At 60.2% G+C, this 16943-nt stretch overlaps 1 protein-coding gene across 1 annotated transcript in view; it reads right to left on the reverse strand.

Annotated features, from left to right (window-relative positions):
- GALNT14 (polypeptide N-acetylgalactosaminyltransferase 14) overlaps positions 1 to 16943 on the reverse strand; it is a 135376-nt gene that overhangs the window by 22726 nt on the left and 95707 nt on the right. The window contains exons 3-4 of the mRNA XM_055122820.1: positions 6657 to 6755; positions 1017 to 1084 (exon numbers count right to left, since the gene is read on the reverse strand). Coding sequence (XP_054978795.1) covers positions 1017 to 1084; positions 6657 to 6755 — 167 coding nt within the window. The remainder of the gene's footprint in view (positions 1 to 1016; positions 1085 to 6656; positions 6756 to 16943) is intronic.

Below are 16943 nucleotides of genomic sequence, written 5' to 3' on the forward strand. Positions count from 1 at the left end.
GCCAGGCCACGCACGGGGCACCAGCTCCCACATTAAAATCCACGTATGATCCGGCCTCTCTGCACCGCTGCTCAAGGACCCTGAGGTGCCCTGGGCCTTGCAGGAAAGGGCAGGGGGAGGGCCTGAGGGCAGGCGGCCTCAGAAGCCACTTGGCACCAGCCGCCGCCTCTGCCCCCCCCTTCCCCACCCCACGCTTCCTTGGCCCCTGAAGAAGGGAGCCCGGACTCCAGAGTCCAGCTCTGAGTGAGTGGACGCAGGGCACAGCCCAGCGCGCCTACACAGGTGTGGCTGCCCCAGGGGTGACTTCCTGCCAACGCCCGCTGACCCCCACGGCATTCCCGGCTCCCGTCCAGGTGGCGAGAGACTCGCTCCGAGCCACATCCCCCGGGTTTGGCAGGAAGTGTCTCAACCCTGGCTGCCTCGCCTCGGGGAGGAGGTGGGGTCCCCACCGTGCCCCGGGCCTGACAGTGGCGGCCCAGATGGCCTCGCAGACGTTGTCCACGGGCTTTGGGGGAAAGTGGGTCCTGAGTGCGGCTCTGGTGGCACCCACGTTCCGTGGCGATCAGGAGCAGTGAGGTCCCCAGGTGGGAAGTGGCTCCTCGTCCCATGCCCCGGTGCTGGTCTGGCCCAGCTGGGCCTCCCCGAGAAGGCCTCAGGGGGCTGGGTCACAGCACCCCAGAGCCTAAGTGCCGGTCCCTCCCGGCTCTGGGTTCTGAGCCTCTGAAGCTGCCGAGTCCTTCCCTGGACCGGAAGCACAGTCAGAGGGCGGCGGCACGCACCCTCCGCCATCTGGAGGCTTCTCCGTGTCCCTCGCGGAGTCTCCGCAGACTCGCAGGGTAGAACCCGAGGGGTGGTGCCTCAGGCCCAGGGCTGTGCCCCACCTGAAGCCTCACTCCCCACCCACGGGCTCCTCGAGGTCCTTCAGACCCCAGCCTGTTTGCCCTCTGCCCTCTGACGTCCCCCTGAAACCACGCCCGCCCGCCTGCTCGGGCCAGCCGGGTCTCTGCCGCACTCACGGTCCTTGCTGAAGTCGTCGACGAGTATGATCTCCTCGATCAGCTTCGCGGGGGTTCGGTTCAGGATGCTGAGGCGGATACAGAAAAGATGTTGGTGCTTCCCCTGGCACCGGGCGAGCAGCACCCGGGCCCGCCCAACCCCAGAGCTCTGTCCTGGGCGGGGAGGGGGGGGCACCTCGGCCACTCACCTCCCTCCCAACAGACCCCCGGGCATCACCCTCGGCCCACCCTAGGCTCCCCCTGGCCCCACCTCTGATCAGTGAGTGTGACCGGCTGCTTCCCTCACCTTTGCCCTCCTGCCACTGTGGACTGGGGTCCAGGCCCCGCCCCCTGCACAGCCCCCCGAGCTGAGAGCTCTCCGACACGGCCAGCCCTGGCCTGGACTCGCCTCCCGATGTCAATCAGAAAGTTGGTAGAGCCCCGGAAGGCCCCCACTATCTACCCGCACCCCCTTCACAGACGCCCCCCGCCCCCCGCAAGCACCGTCCTCTCCTGCATAACGCAGGACCTCCCGTGGCTGCGCCACAGGCCACGTCCTCCCTGGGGGCTGGGGGCTTCCGGCGCTGGCATGCCATGCGCCTCTGAGGCTGACCGTCCTGCCTCTCAGCTGGCCAGAGAGGGCGCCCCTGTGGGGGCTGGAGTCAGCCTGTACCACCCCTCCAGCCAGGCTCCCTGCCACCCTGGGGAGGAGGCCCGGGAGGAGGAAGAAGACTCCTTGCAGCTGCGGGCTGGGTGCAGTTTCCAATAGCTGTGTGATCCTGAGCAAGTGGCTATGCCACTCTGTGCAGTCAGAGTCCCTTCTGGCGGGGAGTCCCAGGGGCAGCCCCTTCCCTGTGAGGAGAGGGCGTGCAGGAAGCGCATCTAAAGCATTGAGCGCCAGGTCTGCTCGGCTCACCCTGCCACGCTGCGGGAAGTTTGTGGGACCCAGTGGCCCTCTGTCCTCCCCAGAAGTCCAGGCGTGGGGGCGGGGGCTCCCATGCTCACAGGGGGTCCTGGACCTTCCTCAGGTGGCCACGAACCCCTTTTCCTGAACATCACAAACTGCAGGGCGCCTTCTAAACAGCCTGGGCCTCACCACCATGGGACACCCAGAGCCCTGAAGATATTCAGGGAGGCCAGACGTCCGGACTGGAGCCATAGCACAGCGGGGAGGACATTTGCCTTGCACGCGGCCGACCTGGGTTCGATTCCTCCATCCCTCTTGGAGAGCCCAGCAAGCTACCGAGAGTCTCCCGCCCGCACGGCAGAGCCTGGCAAGCTCCCCGTGGCGTATTCGATATGCCAAAAACAGTAACAACAAGTCTCACAATGGAGACGTTACTGGTGCCCGCTCGAGCCAATTGATGAGCAACGGGACGACAGTGCAACAGTGCCAGTGGATCTGAGGAGAATTCCTCTCAGAGGAGTGATCGCCCTGTACTTCTGGGGTCCCGGGACGCAGGGCGCAGACTCCTGCAGGGGGACCTGGCTCTCGCCATGGAAACTCGGGGAGGGCGGAGAAGGGTCCTGAGCCCGCTGTTCGGGGGCGCGTGGCTGGGCAGGCGGAGGTGGGTCCCAAAGATAGCGTCTGCAGACCCTCCCGGGAGAGGCGGGGGGAGGTGTGAGGGAGCGCGGGAAGAATACCCGCTAATGAGGTTTGATTGGGGCTCCTGCGCCTGCCTGCGCCTTCCCCCAAATCCCTGCCGGCGCTTTGAAATTCAAGCCTTCTCCTCTGTGAACATCAAAAGGTAAATCGTGTGCGGCTCAGCTCGGTAGCGGCTGAACTGAGAGATGATTAGCGAATACAGAAAAAAGAAAATTTTTTTCCTTGGGTTTCAAAAAGGAAGAAGAGACATCGTCAGCAGTAAGCGCTAATTACTGCGTTTCCCGGAACACCTGCTTGTTGGGCGGCTCCTTGGGAGCCCTGAGGCCACAGGGGGCTCCACCCGGGGCTGGGCTGGCCCCGATGCGCCCCACCAAGCCCCTCTTTTTGCACCCCCGCAGCCTCCCCAACCTGGATCCGGCTGGGCCCCCTTGCCTGAACTCTTCTTCTCTGGACACCCCCCGCCCTGCCCAGCTCCCAGCCCTTCCCTGCAGACCCAGCCGGGCCCACTCCTCCCCCCACCCCTTCCCCGGGCACCTTCTTCCCCACCCAGCAGTGGGGCAGGTGCTCACTGGCAGACGGCCCGAACCCTGCCGTGGCCGCGTCATTCCAGCACAGAGCATTCTCCATGCAGCCCACCCCCTCCCCCCACCCCACCCCGCAGAGGGCAGGGTCACCACCTTCTGCGTTGCACCTGTTGTGCCCTCTCCGTAGGAGCAGGGCCTGGCAGCGTGGGTGGCCGGGTGGCTGCCCCCTCCGCCCTCCCCCCTGCAGGCTGTGCCACGGAGCCCCCGGCGCGCCCGGCCTTCCTTTTCCATCCAGCTGTAATTACATTCTGCTTGTAAAAGCCGGCGATATTAATACTTGACCTACTTCACAGGCTTTTGTGTGTCGGGAACAAGGAGATAGGTGGGAAATCGCCGCTCAATTCCTCGCGCGCAGAGCAGGGGAGCAGGGGGGCGGCTCCCCCACACTCTGTAAATACCGGTGCCCTCACGCCCCAGCGGCCGGCTGCCTGCTGAGTTGGGAGGTGGCGGAGTCGCCTGGCACTGCCTGGCGTGACTCGGGGACTGTGTGCGTGTGCATGTGTGTGTGTGTGTGTGTGTGTGTGTGTGTGTGTGTGTGAGCCGTCGTATGGGGGGGTGCAGCCTGCAGGAAGGGGTTCGAGCCAGGCTTGGGGCGCAGCGTCTGCCTCTGCCCTCCGACGGACCATCACCCTTGAGTCTCAGCATCACCTGAGGGTCCCTCAGAGAAGCGAACTTCGGAGCCTCACTGCAGACTCCTGGCTGACGCCCCCCGGGGAGGGGGCTGTGCGTTCAGGGGTCTCCCAGGACAGCCCCGTGTGGGGGCACGGCCGCCCCCGGACCTGGGTACTGCCCCTGACACCAGCTCTGCCTGAGCTCACTGGCTCCCCTTGGCCTTCCTGGAACTAGCTCCGTACCCACAGCCCCAGCATTGCAGAAAGGGAAACTGAGGCAGAGAGGTGCAGGGCAAGTAAACGAGGCACCAGATTTTCACTTTTTCGTCTATTTTTTAGATGTTTAGGACCAGAGAGATGGTCCAGGTCGAGGCACATGCCTGGCAGGGGGGCTGACCCAGCGTCGCTCTCCAGCACTGCATGGAGTCCCCTGAGCACCACCATGTGCGGCCCCCAGCCCGGAAGAAACAAACAAACATAAAGTCAACCACTTTTTACCTAAGAAACTGCTCCTCTATGAGGCTGGAGTGATAGCACAGCGGAGAGGGTGTTTGCCTTGCACGTGGCCCACCCGGGTTCGATTCCAAGCATCCCATATGGTCCCCTGAGCACCGCCAGGAGTAATTCCTGAGTGCAGAGCCAGAAGTAACCCCTGAGCATCGCCAAGTGTGACCCCAAAAGCAAAACAAACAAACAAACAAAAAACCAAAAAATAACCCCTGCTCCTCTAAATCCAGTGCTTTACTAAAGAGCCACAGAAAAGGTGACCAGGCTCTGCAGCCCCAAAGCCCTGGTGACGCCTGGGGAGGGGTGGGCTGAGAGTCTCCGGGCACAGGCCCCACCAGCGCCTGCCCTCTGGGACCTGCTGGCTGTCCTCGCAGGAAACCTTCACCAGGTCGGTCCCGCCCCAGTACTTCAGGACGCCTGCCCATGGCCGTGTGGCCCCAGCTTACTCGGGAGGCCCCGGGCAGCAGGAGGGAGGGCGCAGGGCACAGGCAAGGGGTCTCGTCTAAGTGTCCTCCCTGATGGGAGCCTCCAGCCACACCCTCAGCCTCCCGGAGAAAAGCACCGAGGGAAGCGCCATCACGGGTGACAAAACCAGGCCGGAAGTGCTCCTCCCCCAGTGCCCTCTCTGCAGCCAGGACAGGAAGAGAGGTGATGAATCCCAGAAAAAGGACTCCCAGCCACGGGAACTTCAAGAAGCAGCTCGTTGCCTTCCCTGGGCGGGTGCCTCAAAGCCGCCTGCTCTGCTGTGGGCCTGTCTGTCCCCCAGGGCTCGAGGTGCACCCAAGGCGTCCCCCGGGGCTCCGAGCTGGGGCCTGGCTTCTGCCAGCAGTTCCTGGGAGGTGGGAAACAGACCCCCGAGTCATCCAGGCAAGGGGCCAGAGAGTCGGGAGCACAGCCTGCTACGTGCATGCATGGTCTGCGTGTGCACACTTGTTCTACACAGACGTATGGTGTGTGGATCAGTGAATCTCTGTGTGTGCACGCGTGCTCTGTGCACAGACATGTGCTGTGTGTGGATCAGTGTATCTCTGTGTGTGCACGCGTGCTCTGTGCACAGATGTGTGCTGTGTGGATCAGTGTATCTGTGTGTGTACGTGCGTGCTCTGTGCACAGATGTGTGCTATGTGTAGAGCGGTGTGTCTCTGTGTGCACACATGGGCTGTGTGTGCATGCATGCACAGATGTGTGCCGTGTGGATTAGTGTATCTCTGTGTGCACACATTCTTCGTGTGTCCTCGCTGTGCATGTATGCTCCTTGTGTGCACATACGCTCTGTGCATGTGCATGCTCTATGTATGTGTGTGTACTTTATGTATTCTCTGTGTGTGTTCTGTGTGCGCTTTGTATATGTAAGTTCTGTGTGTGCATCTATGTCCTCTGTGCATGCACGCTGCAAGTGTGATGCATGCTCTGTGTGTGCATGTATGCGGTTTGTGCTGTTGTATGCTGTGTGCTTTGGTACTCTCTGTGTGTTCTGCATGCTATGTATGTTCTACCTGTGTGCTTTGTATGTAGGTGTGCGCCTCTCTGTGATCTCTGTGTGCACACATGCTTTAAGTGTGCTGTGTGGCATGTGTATGCATGCGCTCCTTGTCACTGTCACTGTCACTGTCATCCCCTTGCTCATTGATTTGCTCAAGTGGGCACCAGTAACGTCTCCATTGTGAGTCTAGCTGTTACTGTTTTTGGCATATCGAATATGCCATGGGTAGCTTGCCAGGCTCTGCCGTGCAAGCTACCAAGAGTTTTCCTTGTATTCTTTTTTTTCCTTATTTTTGCTTTTTGGGTCACACCCAGCGATGCACAGGGCTTACTCCTGGTTCATGCACTAAGGAATCACTCCTGGTGGTGCTTGGGGGACCATACGGGATGCTGGGAATCAAACCTGGGTCGGTCGCGTGCAAGGCAAACACCCTACCTGCTGTGCTATCACTCCAGCCCTCCTTGTATTCTTTGTGTATGCTCTTTGCATCTGCTATGTTCCGTTTGCATGTATTGTGTGTGCCTGTATATTCTCCCTGCACATTGTGTGTGCTGTGTGCTCTGTGTGCATATGCTATGTGCTGCGTGAGCTCTGTGCATGCTCTGTGTGCTCTGTGTGTTGTGTGCTGTGTGCTCCGCGGGTATGTGGTGTGTGCTCTGTGTGCACTGTGTGCTCTATGTATATGTGCTGTGTTGTCTGTGCCATGTGCCGTGTGCTCTGTTTCGTGTGCTGTGTGCTCTGTGTGTTATGTACTCTGTGTGTGCTCTGTGTGCTCTCTGTGCTGAACGCGTGCCCGACAGTGCACTCAGAAGGGCAGGGGGTCCCGGTGTCCCCGGCTGGCGGGAGCGGAGGCAAGGGCAGGGGCGCTACCTGCGGATGGTCCTGAGCAGCGCCGAGCGGGCCTCGTTGTGGAAGGTGATGATGATGCTGGTGGGCGACAGGTCCCGGCAGTACGTCAGCGTGGAGCACCTGTGGGGGGGAAGGCCAGGGCAGGTGAGAACGAGCCGGAACCAGGGCAGGGCCTGTGCCTGCTGCCCCGCCTCCACGTCCCACGTGGCCCTCAGGGGGCACCTAATTGTGCCGAATCACAGACCGAGAGGTTTCTCGCACCCCGAGCCAGGGGACTGAGGTTCCCATGAGCTGCCCTGGGGCTAGCAGAGCACAGTCTGGGCCGCAGCTGCAGCCAGCCCCCGCCCAGCTCGCCCCGGCAGCCCCCCAGCCCTCCGCCGAAGCAAGCCCGCCCCGCCCGACAGAAGCATCCATTTCCACCGTCCAGGATCATTTTGTGCGACAATTACATCTAGGGTAATTTCAATTTAATACCTCGCTGCAAGTGGAAATTGTAGCCCGCAGCTGAAATCACCAGAATGATGAAAACCAACCCGCTGAGCGAGGCCGGGGCTGCCGGGCCCCTCCTGAGATAAACACCGCCTCCGTCTCGCCGTCTCGGGGCTCGAGGACGAGGGGTTGCGAGTGGCCAAGTGCCGTGTGCAGGGTCACCCCGCGCTCCTGTTCCTTCCCAAGTCACTGGGGCCCAGAGCTCCCAGGAGGCGCTTGGAGGGGCCTGTGAGTGCCGTGTGGACTCCGGGAAGCTGGTTCTCCACCAGGTCCCCCCATGGAAGGGGGTGGCCTGCGGCCCAGGCCTCCCTGAGACAGCATGGAGGGACATTCTCCGCACACAGCTGGCCAGTGGTGCCCGGGACATGGGCACGGGCTGGCAGTGGGCCCGCAGGGAGCCAACACACAGGTGGAGGGTGGAGCAGGACCCTCATGACTTCCCGTGCCCCCCCAGCCCTGCCAAGATAACCCCGGAGCCCAGCCCTCCCTCCTGTCCCCTCTGAATCTGCCACTCGAGATCTCCCAGGCTCCTGACCTCTGTGTCCTGTCCACCCCCCTAGATCTTAGGCTCGGGGCCTTCACATGGCCCTTAAAATCCAAAGTTGTAGCCCCCCCCCCCCCCCGCCAACCCCTGGCCCTCTAACCCTACAGCCTTCCAGGCCACCCAACTCTCCGCTACTGCTCCCTTGTCACTTCTACATGGAGAGACAGCCCGCCTCCTTCCTCCGCCCGAGCTCCTACTCGTCCATCAAAACCCAGAGCAAAGGCCCCCTCTGCCAGGAAGGAGTTCCATCCTCCCTCATGGTCATGACCTGACCTTTGTGCTCTCATTCTGTCCACATCTCTCCCTGCACGTCGGAGATGAGTCCGTTTCCCCAGGTGGCTGTGCGTTGGCCTCCGTAGGAAGATCCTTTTCCCCTTCCCAGAACCAGAGCGTCCCACACGTACTTGTGGAGGTGGCCAGAAAGCCATTCCGAGGCCGGCTGGGCTCCCGGTCCCCTAGGACTTGACGCGGACTGGGTGTATCCTCCACAGGCTCGCAGCAATTCCCGCCCCCTGGCCCACATGCCGGGCTAGCCTTGTCCGTCAATAAGGATGAATTTATCTGCACAGCGGGGTGGGTCCACAGCTCTCTCCACACACTGCCACGCCGCAGCGGCCCCCTGAAGGGAAGCTGCCACGCCGTGGGACCCCCCAGCTCCCACGTGGAAAGGGGCAGAGGCTCCCCCCTGCAGCCAGCACCCCCTCACCCCCCCATAGACAAGTGACACACCACCTCACGAGATGGCACCTTCCCTCTCCAGGTAGCTGTGTCCCCGGCAGCCCCCAAGATGCAGCTGAGACACTCCTGGTGGTTCCTGTCCCAGAAGGTATTCCCGAGTGGAATGTCTGAAGTCACCACGTTTGGGGATGAAGGCACTGTAACTCCCACTAACTGCTATAAAAATGGGAAGGGGAAGGCTTTGCCCAAGGTCCGCAGAGGGGTGTAGCGCTGAGCTGGCCAGCTAGGAGCAGAGCTGAGGCTAGCGAGCGCAGGGGTGCAGGGCAGGTGGCTGGTAGGGATGGAGTCAGGGGCCCCTCCATGGGCGGGCTGCAGGGTGCAAGAGGGGCTTGGTAAATGCAGAGAGAGGAGGAGCCACGGATGTGGCCCTGAGAGGAATGAGTGTTGGAGCAGGAAGTCGTGCTTCCGGCAGGAAGGCCGCCTTGGCGGGCAGCAGCTCCTCCTCTGCCTCCCCGTGCCCTCCCGGCCGTGTTTGGCACCTGGCAGAACCTCTCAGCAAGGTCCCGGCTCTGCACCCCTGCAGCAGGAGCCTTCTGTGGGTTCAGACACGATGCGTCGGGGCCAGAGAGACAGCACCGTGGGGAAGGCGCTCGCCTGGTTCGTTCTCGTGATCCCACTGGGTCCCCCAGCACGGCCAGGAATAGCTCCTGAGTGCAGAGCCAGGAGGAACCCCTGGGCATTGCCAGGTGTGCCCCCCCCCCACACCAAGCCAAGCCCAATGATGCTGAAAATCATGATGACTGCTGCCCCAGAGTGATGGTTTCTTAAGGGAGTAATAACTTGGGACCCCCACAAGCTCAGCCCCGGGGCCCCCACTTACAGAAGAAGGTGGGTGCATGTGAGAAGGAACTGGGGCTGGGAGGCCTGTTGGAATCTGGGAACCTCTGGGAAAAACCAGCCGGCGCTCCAGGGTCAGTGATCTTTGCTTTGTGCCCGAGCGTTGGGTCAGAGCTGTCCCCAGGAGGCTGAGGACGGACACTCTCCTCCCAGGCCTGCTTGTGAGGGCAGCGGGGGCTGGCGGCTGAGAGGGAGGCTTGCTCGGGTGGGCCTCTGCTCTCTGCAAGGCTCAGGGCTTTGCCATGACCTTCCCAGCCTCTGGCCACCTGCAGGGCCAAGGACAGAGGCTCCTCCTGGAGGCGGGACAGGGAGCAGGTCACCTAGACACAGGGCCCAGGTGCACGGGCCGCGGAATGGGGCTCACGGGGATTTCAGCCCACAACACCGGTCTCATCGGACCCACAGCAGCCACGACTAAGCTTCTGCACTCCACGGGCCAGAACCCGAACTCCGAGCCTCCCTCTAGGCTGAGCTGAGCCCAGACATCTGCCCTGGTAGGTCCCGAGTCCGACTGTGAACTTAGCCCAGAGCCGTCCTGCTCACCAGCCCCCTCCGCCCCCCCTCCCCCCACACTTAGGGGGCAGCAGCCGGGCTGAGCTGCCGAGAACAGGACTTAAAACAGGGCGCCTTGAGGCGCGTCCATCAGACGGGGCCTTCTGTGTGCAGGGTCTAAATGATTCATCAAACGGCAGATCAATTAGGGCACCGGGGACCGGAGGAGTCTGCCAACACTTAGCCCTGGCGCCGGCAGGCAGGAGGGAACGCATGTTCATAATTTATTAAGGAATCGGGGTTCTCTGGTGAGCGGAGTTGTGGTGGGGATGTGGGGGGTGGGAGAAAGCAGGAGAGGGAGGGCCGCGCTGAGGCGGGGAGAGGAGAGGGCGGGGGGGGGGTGTAAGACATAAGACATAAGTTTCCCGGAAGAACACTGCCCCCAAAGATCCACGGGGGGCGGGGGGCGGGGGGCTCAGACTTTCTCCCTCCCCCATTTCCCACATAGGGGCCGCCCTATACCCGTGTCCCCTTTCTTCCCCGATACCGACACCCACCCCCAAGGCTGGTGTGTGAGAGGCAGGGAGAGGGGGACACAGCTCTGGGCTCAGGGAGCTTTCCAGAACGTCAGGTCCCTCGGGACAGGGGCAGAGAACTCGCCGCTGTCTGGCAGAAGCGCAGGTTTCATTTTTAGAGCTGAGAACAGCTCACACATCCCCAGCTCCGTTCCACATAAGGAAGCCTGTTCTCAGCTCTAAAGCAGAGCAAGGCAGCCGAAAAATAGGAAATGCCAAATCGGGGACTGGCCCCTGGGTTCAAACTCAGCTCTTGAGAAGAGAAGGGACGCGCGAGCATGATTTAAAAAAAAGAAATAGTATGACAACTGTAAAATCAGAAATTCCTTCTAATCTCATTTCATGGGCAACACGGATACACTGGGAGGCATGAAATCTTTATTTCATGTCAATTTCCCTGGGACTTCACATACAGATTAATTTGCCCATCCACAGAAACAGAGAAGACAGACGGCTCCTCCGTGGTGCCTCAGTGATCCTCTTCATTTCGCATTTCGGGGAAGAGACGGAACCATCCTGAGATGCCTTCTCGCGTGACTGCCCCTCTGGATGACGGAACGTCGGTGTAAAGGCCCAGGACCCCCAGACTCGGGGAGAGTGTGGTGTTAAGGAGTGTGGCTGACACCGTGATGGTCCTCGGAGCATCACTAGGGGGGTTCTGAACAATAATGTTCCAAGTTACCGGGACAGGGTGAGCAGGCCCGGCAGGGAAGGGAGGGACTCAGGCTCTGCAGCAGCCGCTGATGCCTCCTCCCCGCGTCCTTGGTGCAGTCTCCTCCCCCCTGATGCGGGCAGAACCCGCTAGACTCCCTGAAGCAGGAACTGCGATGGATGTCACCCTTGCGTTAGGGGACCAAGGCGTGTGGCTGCCACCTTAGGAGCTGGCCAGCTTCGGCTCTGCGTGCTAGAGGACACGTGCAGTGGTTTCTCACTCCCTGGGGGTCCGAGGTCACGCTCCCGGGGTACCTGTGCAAGAGGTGGGCTCCAGAGTCCTTTCCCAGTGTGTCCTCACCCTGGTGGCACTCAGGCTGGAGTTGATGGGGGACCACCAGGCCACATATGGGGGGGCGAGGGGCGGACATGCAGAGCTGGGGTTGACCTCGGGGCCTCACACAAGCTGGACAGTGCTTGGGGACAGCTCCAAGGCTCTTTGGAACAGCCTCCCGAGGACCCCACGTCCAGTCCATCGCTGGCCTTTAGTGCCAAGCCTCGAGAGCAGCCCGCCTGCCCCTGGCCTGTGGGCTGCATGCTGCGGCAGCAACCCCCGGGCCTGGCGCAGGTGCCCGACGGAGCTAACAGAGGATGGAGAGGCAGGCGGAGCTGGCAGGAAGACGGTGAGGTGTCCACCGTGAGGGGGGGCGGCGCCAGAGCACACGGCAGGTGACACTGGCCCAGGGGTGCGGCAGAGCTGCCGGCAAAGGCAGGGAGCAAGGGCCACCCTGCAGAGAAGGACCTAAGCAAGTCAGCAAAACTGAAGTCGGCACAAGAGCCCCGGTGATGATGACAAGCACAGGGAATCCTGGGGGACCCCCGGGAAAGTCACACGGCCAGCGGAGCAGAGCTCTGAACGTCCCTGCAGCCTGGCAGCACGGTGGCACGCAAAAGCTGGCCAGGACTGCGGGGACGGAGCAAAGGGCTAGCACACGCTTTGTGGGCGGGAGATGCCCAGGTTGGACCCCCTCTCTGAGTACCAGGGAGCAGCGCACCCCCTTGTCCTGCGGCCCCAGGACATGCCAAGTGTGACCCCAAACAAATACACGAAGTAAAAGGCTGGATGGTGCCCTCGTGCCAAAGCCCCAGGCGTGAGACCCAGCTGGCTGGCGAGTGCACTCAGACCCGGTGGCCAGGTTCAGCTCTGACCTTCCTCTTCCTGCCCACACTGCCCAGCACTGTGGCCAGCAGTCACGTGGGGGGTCCGAAAACTCGAGACGCGCCTTATGTGGACACAGAAAGAGGGTGCAGGAAACACGGGAAACTTTAAAGATTTCTGTGCCCGGGAGAACATACAATATTGTGATATTCAGCTTTATGTGGCTCGTACGCTTAAGTGGAAATACTTGGTACAGCGCATCCAATTAAATGTATGGCCAAAATTAATTTCACTTGTTCCTGTTGATTTTTAAAGTGTGGCTCCTGGAAGAGTTTAAGCGACATGCGTGGCTCATCTCAATTTCCGTCAGACTCTGCTCCCAGACCGTTATGGAATCCTGCTTTGTCTGTGTTTATGTCCTCATTTAAAATCCTCACACTAGCTCGGACCACAGTTCTCCACGAATTAGGCTATTTCATCTGAGCAAAATAAAATCTTGAAAACGAGAGACCATTATTAGGTTTTCACCATTTTATTTGCCGGGAAGATTCCGTGCTAAACACCCCACGCTGTTGCCTCATTATTATTTCATAAAAGGAAGTGTATTTAAGCACCAGAAAGGCAGGGACCTCGGGATAATTAAAAAAAAAAAAAAACCTTTAAACGGCTGTACTCAGTTTTAAGGGAAGCTCCCTCGTGATTCTCCCTCACCCCCACCCCATGAATCAGATCCACACAAATTCCCCACTGGCGATGGAAAGGAGGGAGGCAGGTGTTGTTTTAGGAAACTGCACAAACCTTAGCACAATAGCACTGTCCTCCCGTTGCTCATCGATTTGCTCGAGCGGGCACCAGTAACGTCTCCATTGTGAGACTTGCTGTTACTGTTTTTGGCATATCCAATATGCCACAGGGAGCTTGCCAGGCTGTGCCGTGTGGGCAAGATACTCTCGGTAGCTTGCTGGGCTCTCCGAGGGGGACGGAGGAATCGAACCCGGGTCAGCCTTGTGCAAGGCAAACACCCTCCCCGCTGTGCTATAACGCACACACCTTAACTGCTCCCTCAATCCAGAGCCCAGACAGCACCCTGGTTTCGCTCTGAGCCAGTCGCCCCAACACTGTGCTTGGAGGCTGTGAGGTCCCCTCACTTGTGTCCGGGGGGCATTTCCGCCCCACGCACCTTGAAGGCCGAGCCGCCGGCCACAGTGCCCTACTGGAAATGGCCCTACAGCGCCGTGGCCGTGTGTGTTTCCAGTGACATGTGGGCCTGTCTCAAGCCGCCCCATCTTTGAAGTGCCTGGGACCTTGGGTGCTGGCAGAAACTCGGGGGGCAAGCTCGCACCGTCTCTCCGGAATGATCATCGGCTCCCGGGGTGCAGCCCAGAAGCTTCCGTGGGGGCTGCCAGGCCCTGTGTGAGTAGCCCCGGGCCCCACCCGGGTGGCAGCAGCCGCGTGTGTGTGCTGTGAGCACGGGGGGAGCGTACGCCAAAGGCACGGGCGGCGTGGCGCACGGCCAGCACGTGTGGCGGCGGGCCAAGGCTTATTTCAGAAGCGAATCCTGAAAAAGGATGGCTCTGTGGCTCTGTGTCTGGGCCAAAGCCCCCCCCACGCCCCCGCCCCCGGCTTCTCTTGGGCCAGTCACACACTCGTCATAACAGCAAACGCTCATGTCTCTGCCCACGAGCCTTCTCCGCGCCCTGTGGTTCTTGGACCCAGTCCCCGGCCTGGGAAGGAGGGAAGTCCAGGAAGTCACCGGCAGGCGCTGTTGCTTATCTGCAAAGAATGACGCCCCCCCCCCCAGGGTATGTCCCTGTTCCCCTTCCCAGTGCTTCACCAGCTTCCCAGCTAGAGCTCAGAGGGGACTCGGGGACGCTCCTATTCTCCAAGGGGGACCCCGGCGTCGGGCCCTCTAAGAAAGGAGGAAAAAGAACAAAGCCTCCCTCCACCCGGCCGCACCCCAATTGGCCTCATCTCTATTTCCCTGGCTTGGCCGCACCCCAAACACTGACTCCACTGGGTATAACAGCCCCTAAAGGTCCTCCTGCATAGACACCCCCGTGTCATGCTCCCCTTCCTTGCACAGGGATCTCCCAAACATCCCGAGGCCCACGGCACCCCCGACCTCCACCGCGGGGCCAGTCCCTCGCGCTCCTGCAGGAACCCTCTGCCTCCTGGGGCCACCCCGTTTGCTGCTCCCGCTCTGCAGAGCTGGGCCGCCACCTCGGGGGCAAGGCCTTCCTGTCCTGCTTCAGGTCCCAGAGGCAGGCTCCAAGAGGGAGCGGGGCTGGAAGCGGGGCCCCTCGTGGCCTGTCCTAGGGCTACCGAGAGAGACACATGTCCTGTGACGTCCTGGCAGTGAGCATCAGTGAAGGGCTGGCAGGCAACACCAGACACGGCACCGAGTGAAGCAGCCTGACCTGTCCCCCACCCAACCCCCGTCCTGAGGGTCCTGCTTCACCCACTCCCCGACCTGGGCACCCTTGGGTAGAGTTTGGGGAGGAACCCTGGACCCACGTACCCTCAGTGAGGACCACAAGAGCTGGAGGGGCACCGAGCCAGGCCTGGGACACAGAGATGCAAAGGTACCTCTTCCCTGGACTGGGGGAGGGAGGGGTAGCAGTGAGTTGGCACTTGGGGGGAGGGGTGCTGCTCAGAGGACCCCCTTAATCTGGGTTCCTGAGAGTGGGCTGCAGAGATGAGAGGTGTGAGTTCACAGGCTCAGCCAGGCAGCCTGCTGGGGTTCCATGCCTAAGAGGGCAGTTGGTGGTGGTGGAGAATGGGCACTGGTGGAGGGATGGGTGCTGGAATGCTGTATGGCTGACACATAATCACGGAAGTCGGTAAGTCTGTAACTGTATCTCATGATGATTCATTATAAATAAATAAATAAATAAATAAATCACGTGTCATCCCATTGATCTTTGAGTTGCTCGAGCGGGCGCCAGTAACATCTCCTTTCGTCCCTGTCGCATGCTAGTATAGCCCAATGGTATCTGCTTGCTCCAGGAACATGAAGAGCCCCAAACTATTTGTTCAGGGTTTTGACGAAGAAGTCTGACCATCTCGTAGGTGAGCGCCCACGCAGTCTTTTGACGTCCCCTGGAATCCACTTGGTAACAGCTCTAGTCCAGAGGTGTCTTTAAATTGCATTACATGTCCGGCCCATCTGATTTTCGACGCTTTGGCAAATGAGACACTGTCCCTGATTCTTGATTGTTGACGGAGGTCAGAACTCCCGGATTCCTTCTCTCACTTGAGTAAGATGTGATACTCCTAGCATAGCTCTTTCTATTCCTCTTTGGGATGCCCGAATAGTGTTCTCATCCTGTTTTTGTAGGGCTCAGCTCTCTGAGGCGTATGTTAGTGCAGGGAGAACAGTGGAGTCGAAAGGATGTGCCCAGAGCCAAAGGTTCTTCGTCCTCTTAACAACTTCTTCGATGCTCTTGAAGGCATTCCACGCTGCTCTCTTTCTCCTGCACAGTTCTGGCACCAGGTCGTTCCTCATGTTGAGTTCTCGACCCAGGTACACATAGCTGCTGCATTCAGAGATGTTCGTTCCATTGAGAGCAAATAGAACGTCAGGGACTAGTTCGTTTTTCATGAGCGTTGTCTTGGTGAGATTCAGCTGCAGTTCGACCTTTCCACACTCGAGGTGGAAGTCGGCCAGCATTTGTGCCCCTTGACTAATGTTTGGTGTTATGAGAATGATGTCATCAGCGAAGCAGAGGTGGTGTAGTTGCCGACTGTCTATCTTCATTCCCATCCCTTCCCATCCCTTCACTCCCATTCCTTCAGGCCGAGCCTCACGCATAAGTGAAGCCCCACAGAACCAGGTAAAGCAGAACTTTGTGACTTTGTGACCTTGGACTCCTGGCTTAACGGGACCCAGAAACAGAGATCCTTGGCCTGCTTCCCCCAATCTCCGGCGCCCCAGGGATCACACCCAGACGACCCACCCTACCGGCACCAGATACCTCATTGGCCGACCTCCACTACCCAGCCACCCCACACTCCAGGCCCCTTTCCAGACCGCGTGGCCGCTTTACAGCCACATGACACATCATAGGACACTTAATACCCATTTTCCATCATTACTGCACCATATTTGATAGGGTTCGAATACGGTGTGAACCATGGGAACACCTGTCAGGGTGATTAGCAGCTGCCCTAAAAGCCTCCATCCTTCTCGGAGAGCCCGGCAAGCCTCCAAGAGAATCCTGCCTGCAAACAGTAACAAGAATGGGCCTCATTCCCCTGACACTGAAATAACCCCCAATACAGCAGTGTAAAGAAGGAAAAAAATAAATAAAGCAAATAAATACATAAATAAAAATAAGAGGGGTGTGGTCAAAGGGGCTCCAAGGAGCAGTCTGCCTTCGGGAAGCCCCTGGAAGGCTGCCCCCAGCCTCGCAGAGGGCCAGAGCCAGGCAGGAGGACAAACAACTTCCTGCAGGTGCTCTCTGGAAGGGAGGTGACGGAACAAGGGCAGAGGGACGGGGCTGTAGTCGCCACCTCCCCGAGACAGCCTGTGGGCGCAGGGAGGCCCGAGGGAGAGGTGGGCATGGTCAGGGGGGCCGAGAGGCTGGGGGGAGTCAGGCATCTGCAGGAGAAACCAAGGTCCCGGGGCGGAGGAGGGGAGCCGGAGGCTCGGCTGGCTTCAGGGTCACACGCGGGTTGGCCAGCAGGAGCCTGAAGGCGTCACAGAGCTGGCATGCGCCCACTGCCCTGGCCCCTCTGCCAGCCTGCTGCCATGCCCCGCGCCTGCCTGCCCCTTCTAGCCCACCTTCCCGGCTCCGGTTCATCCTCTCGATTTCCTGGAAGGA

This window comes from Sorex araneus, chromosome X, assembly GCF_027595985.1.
Source record: "Sorex araneus isolate mSorAra2 chromosome X, mSorAra2.pri, whole genome shotgun sequence".
NCBI lineage: Eukaryota > Metazoa > Chordata > Mammalia > Eulipotyphla > Soricidae > Sorex > Sorex araneus.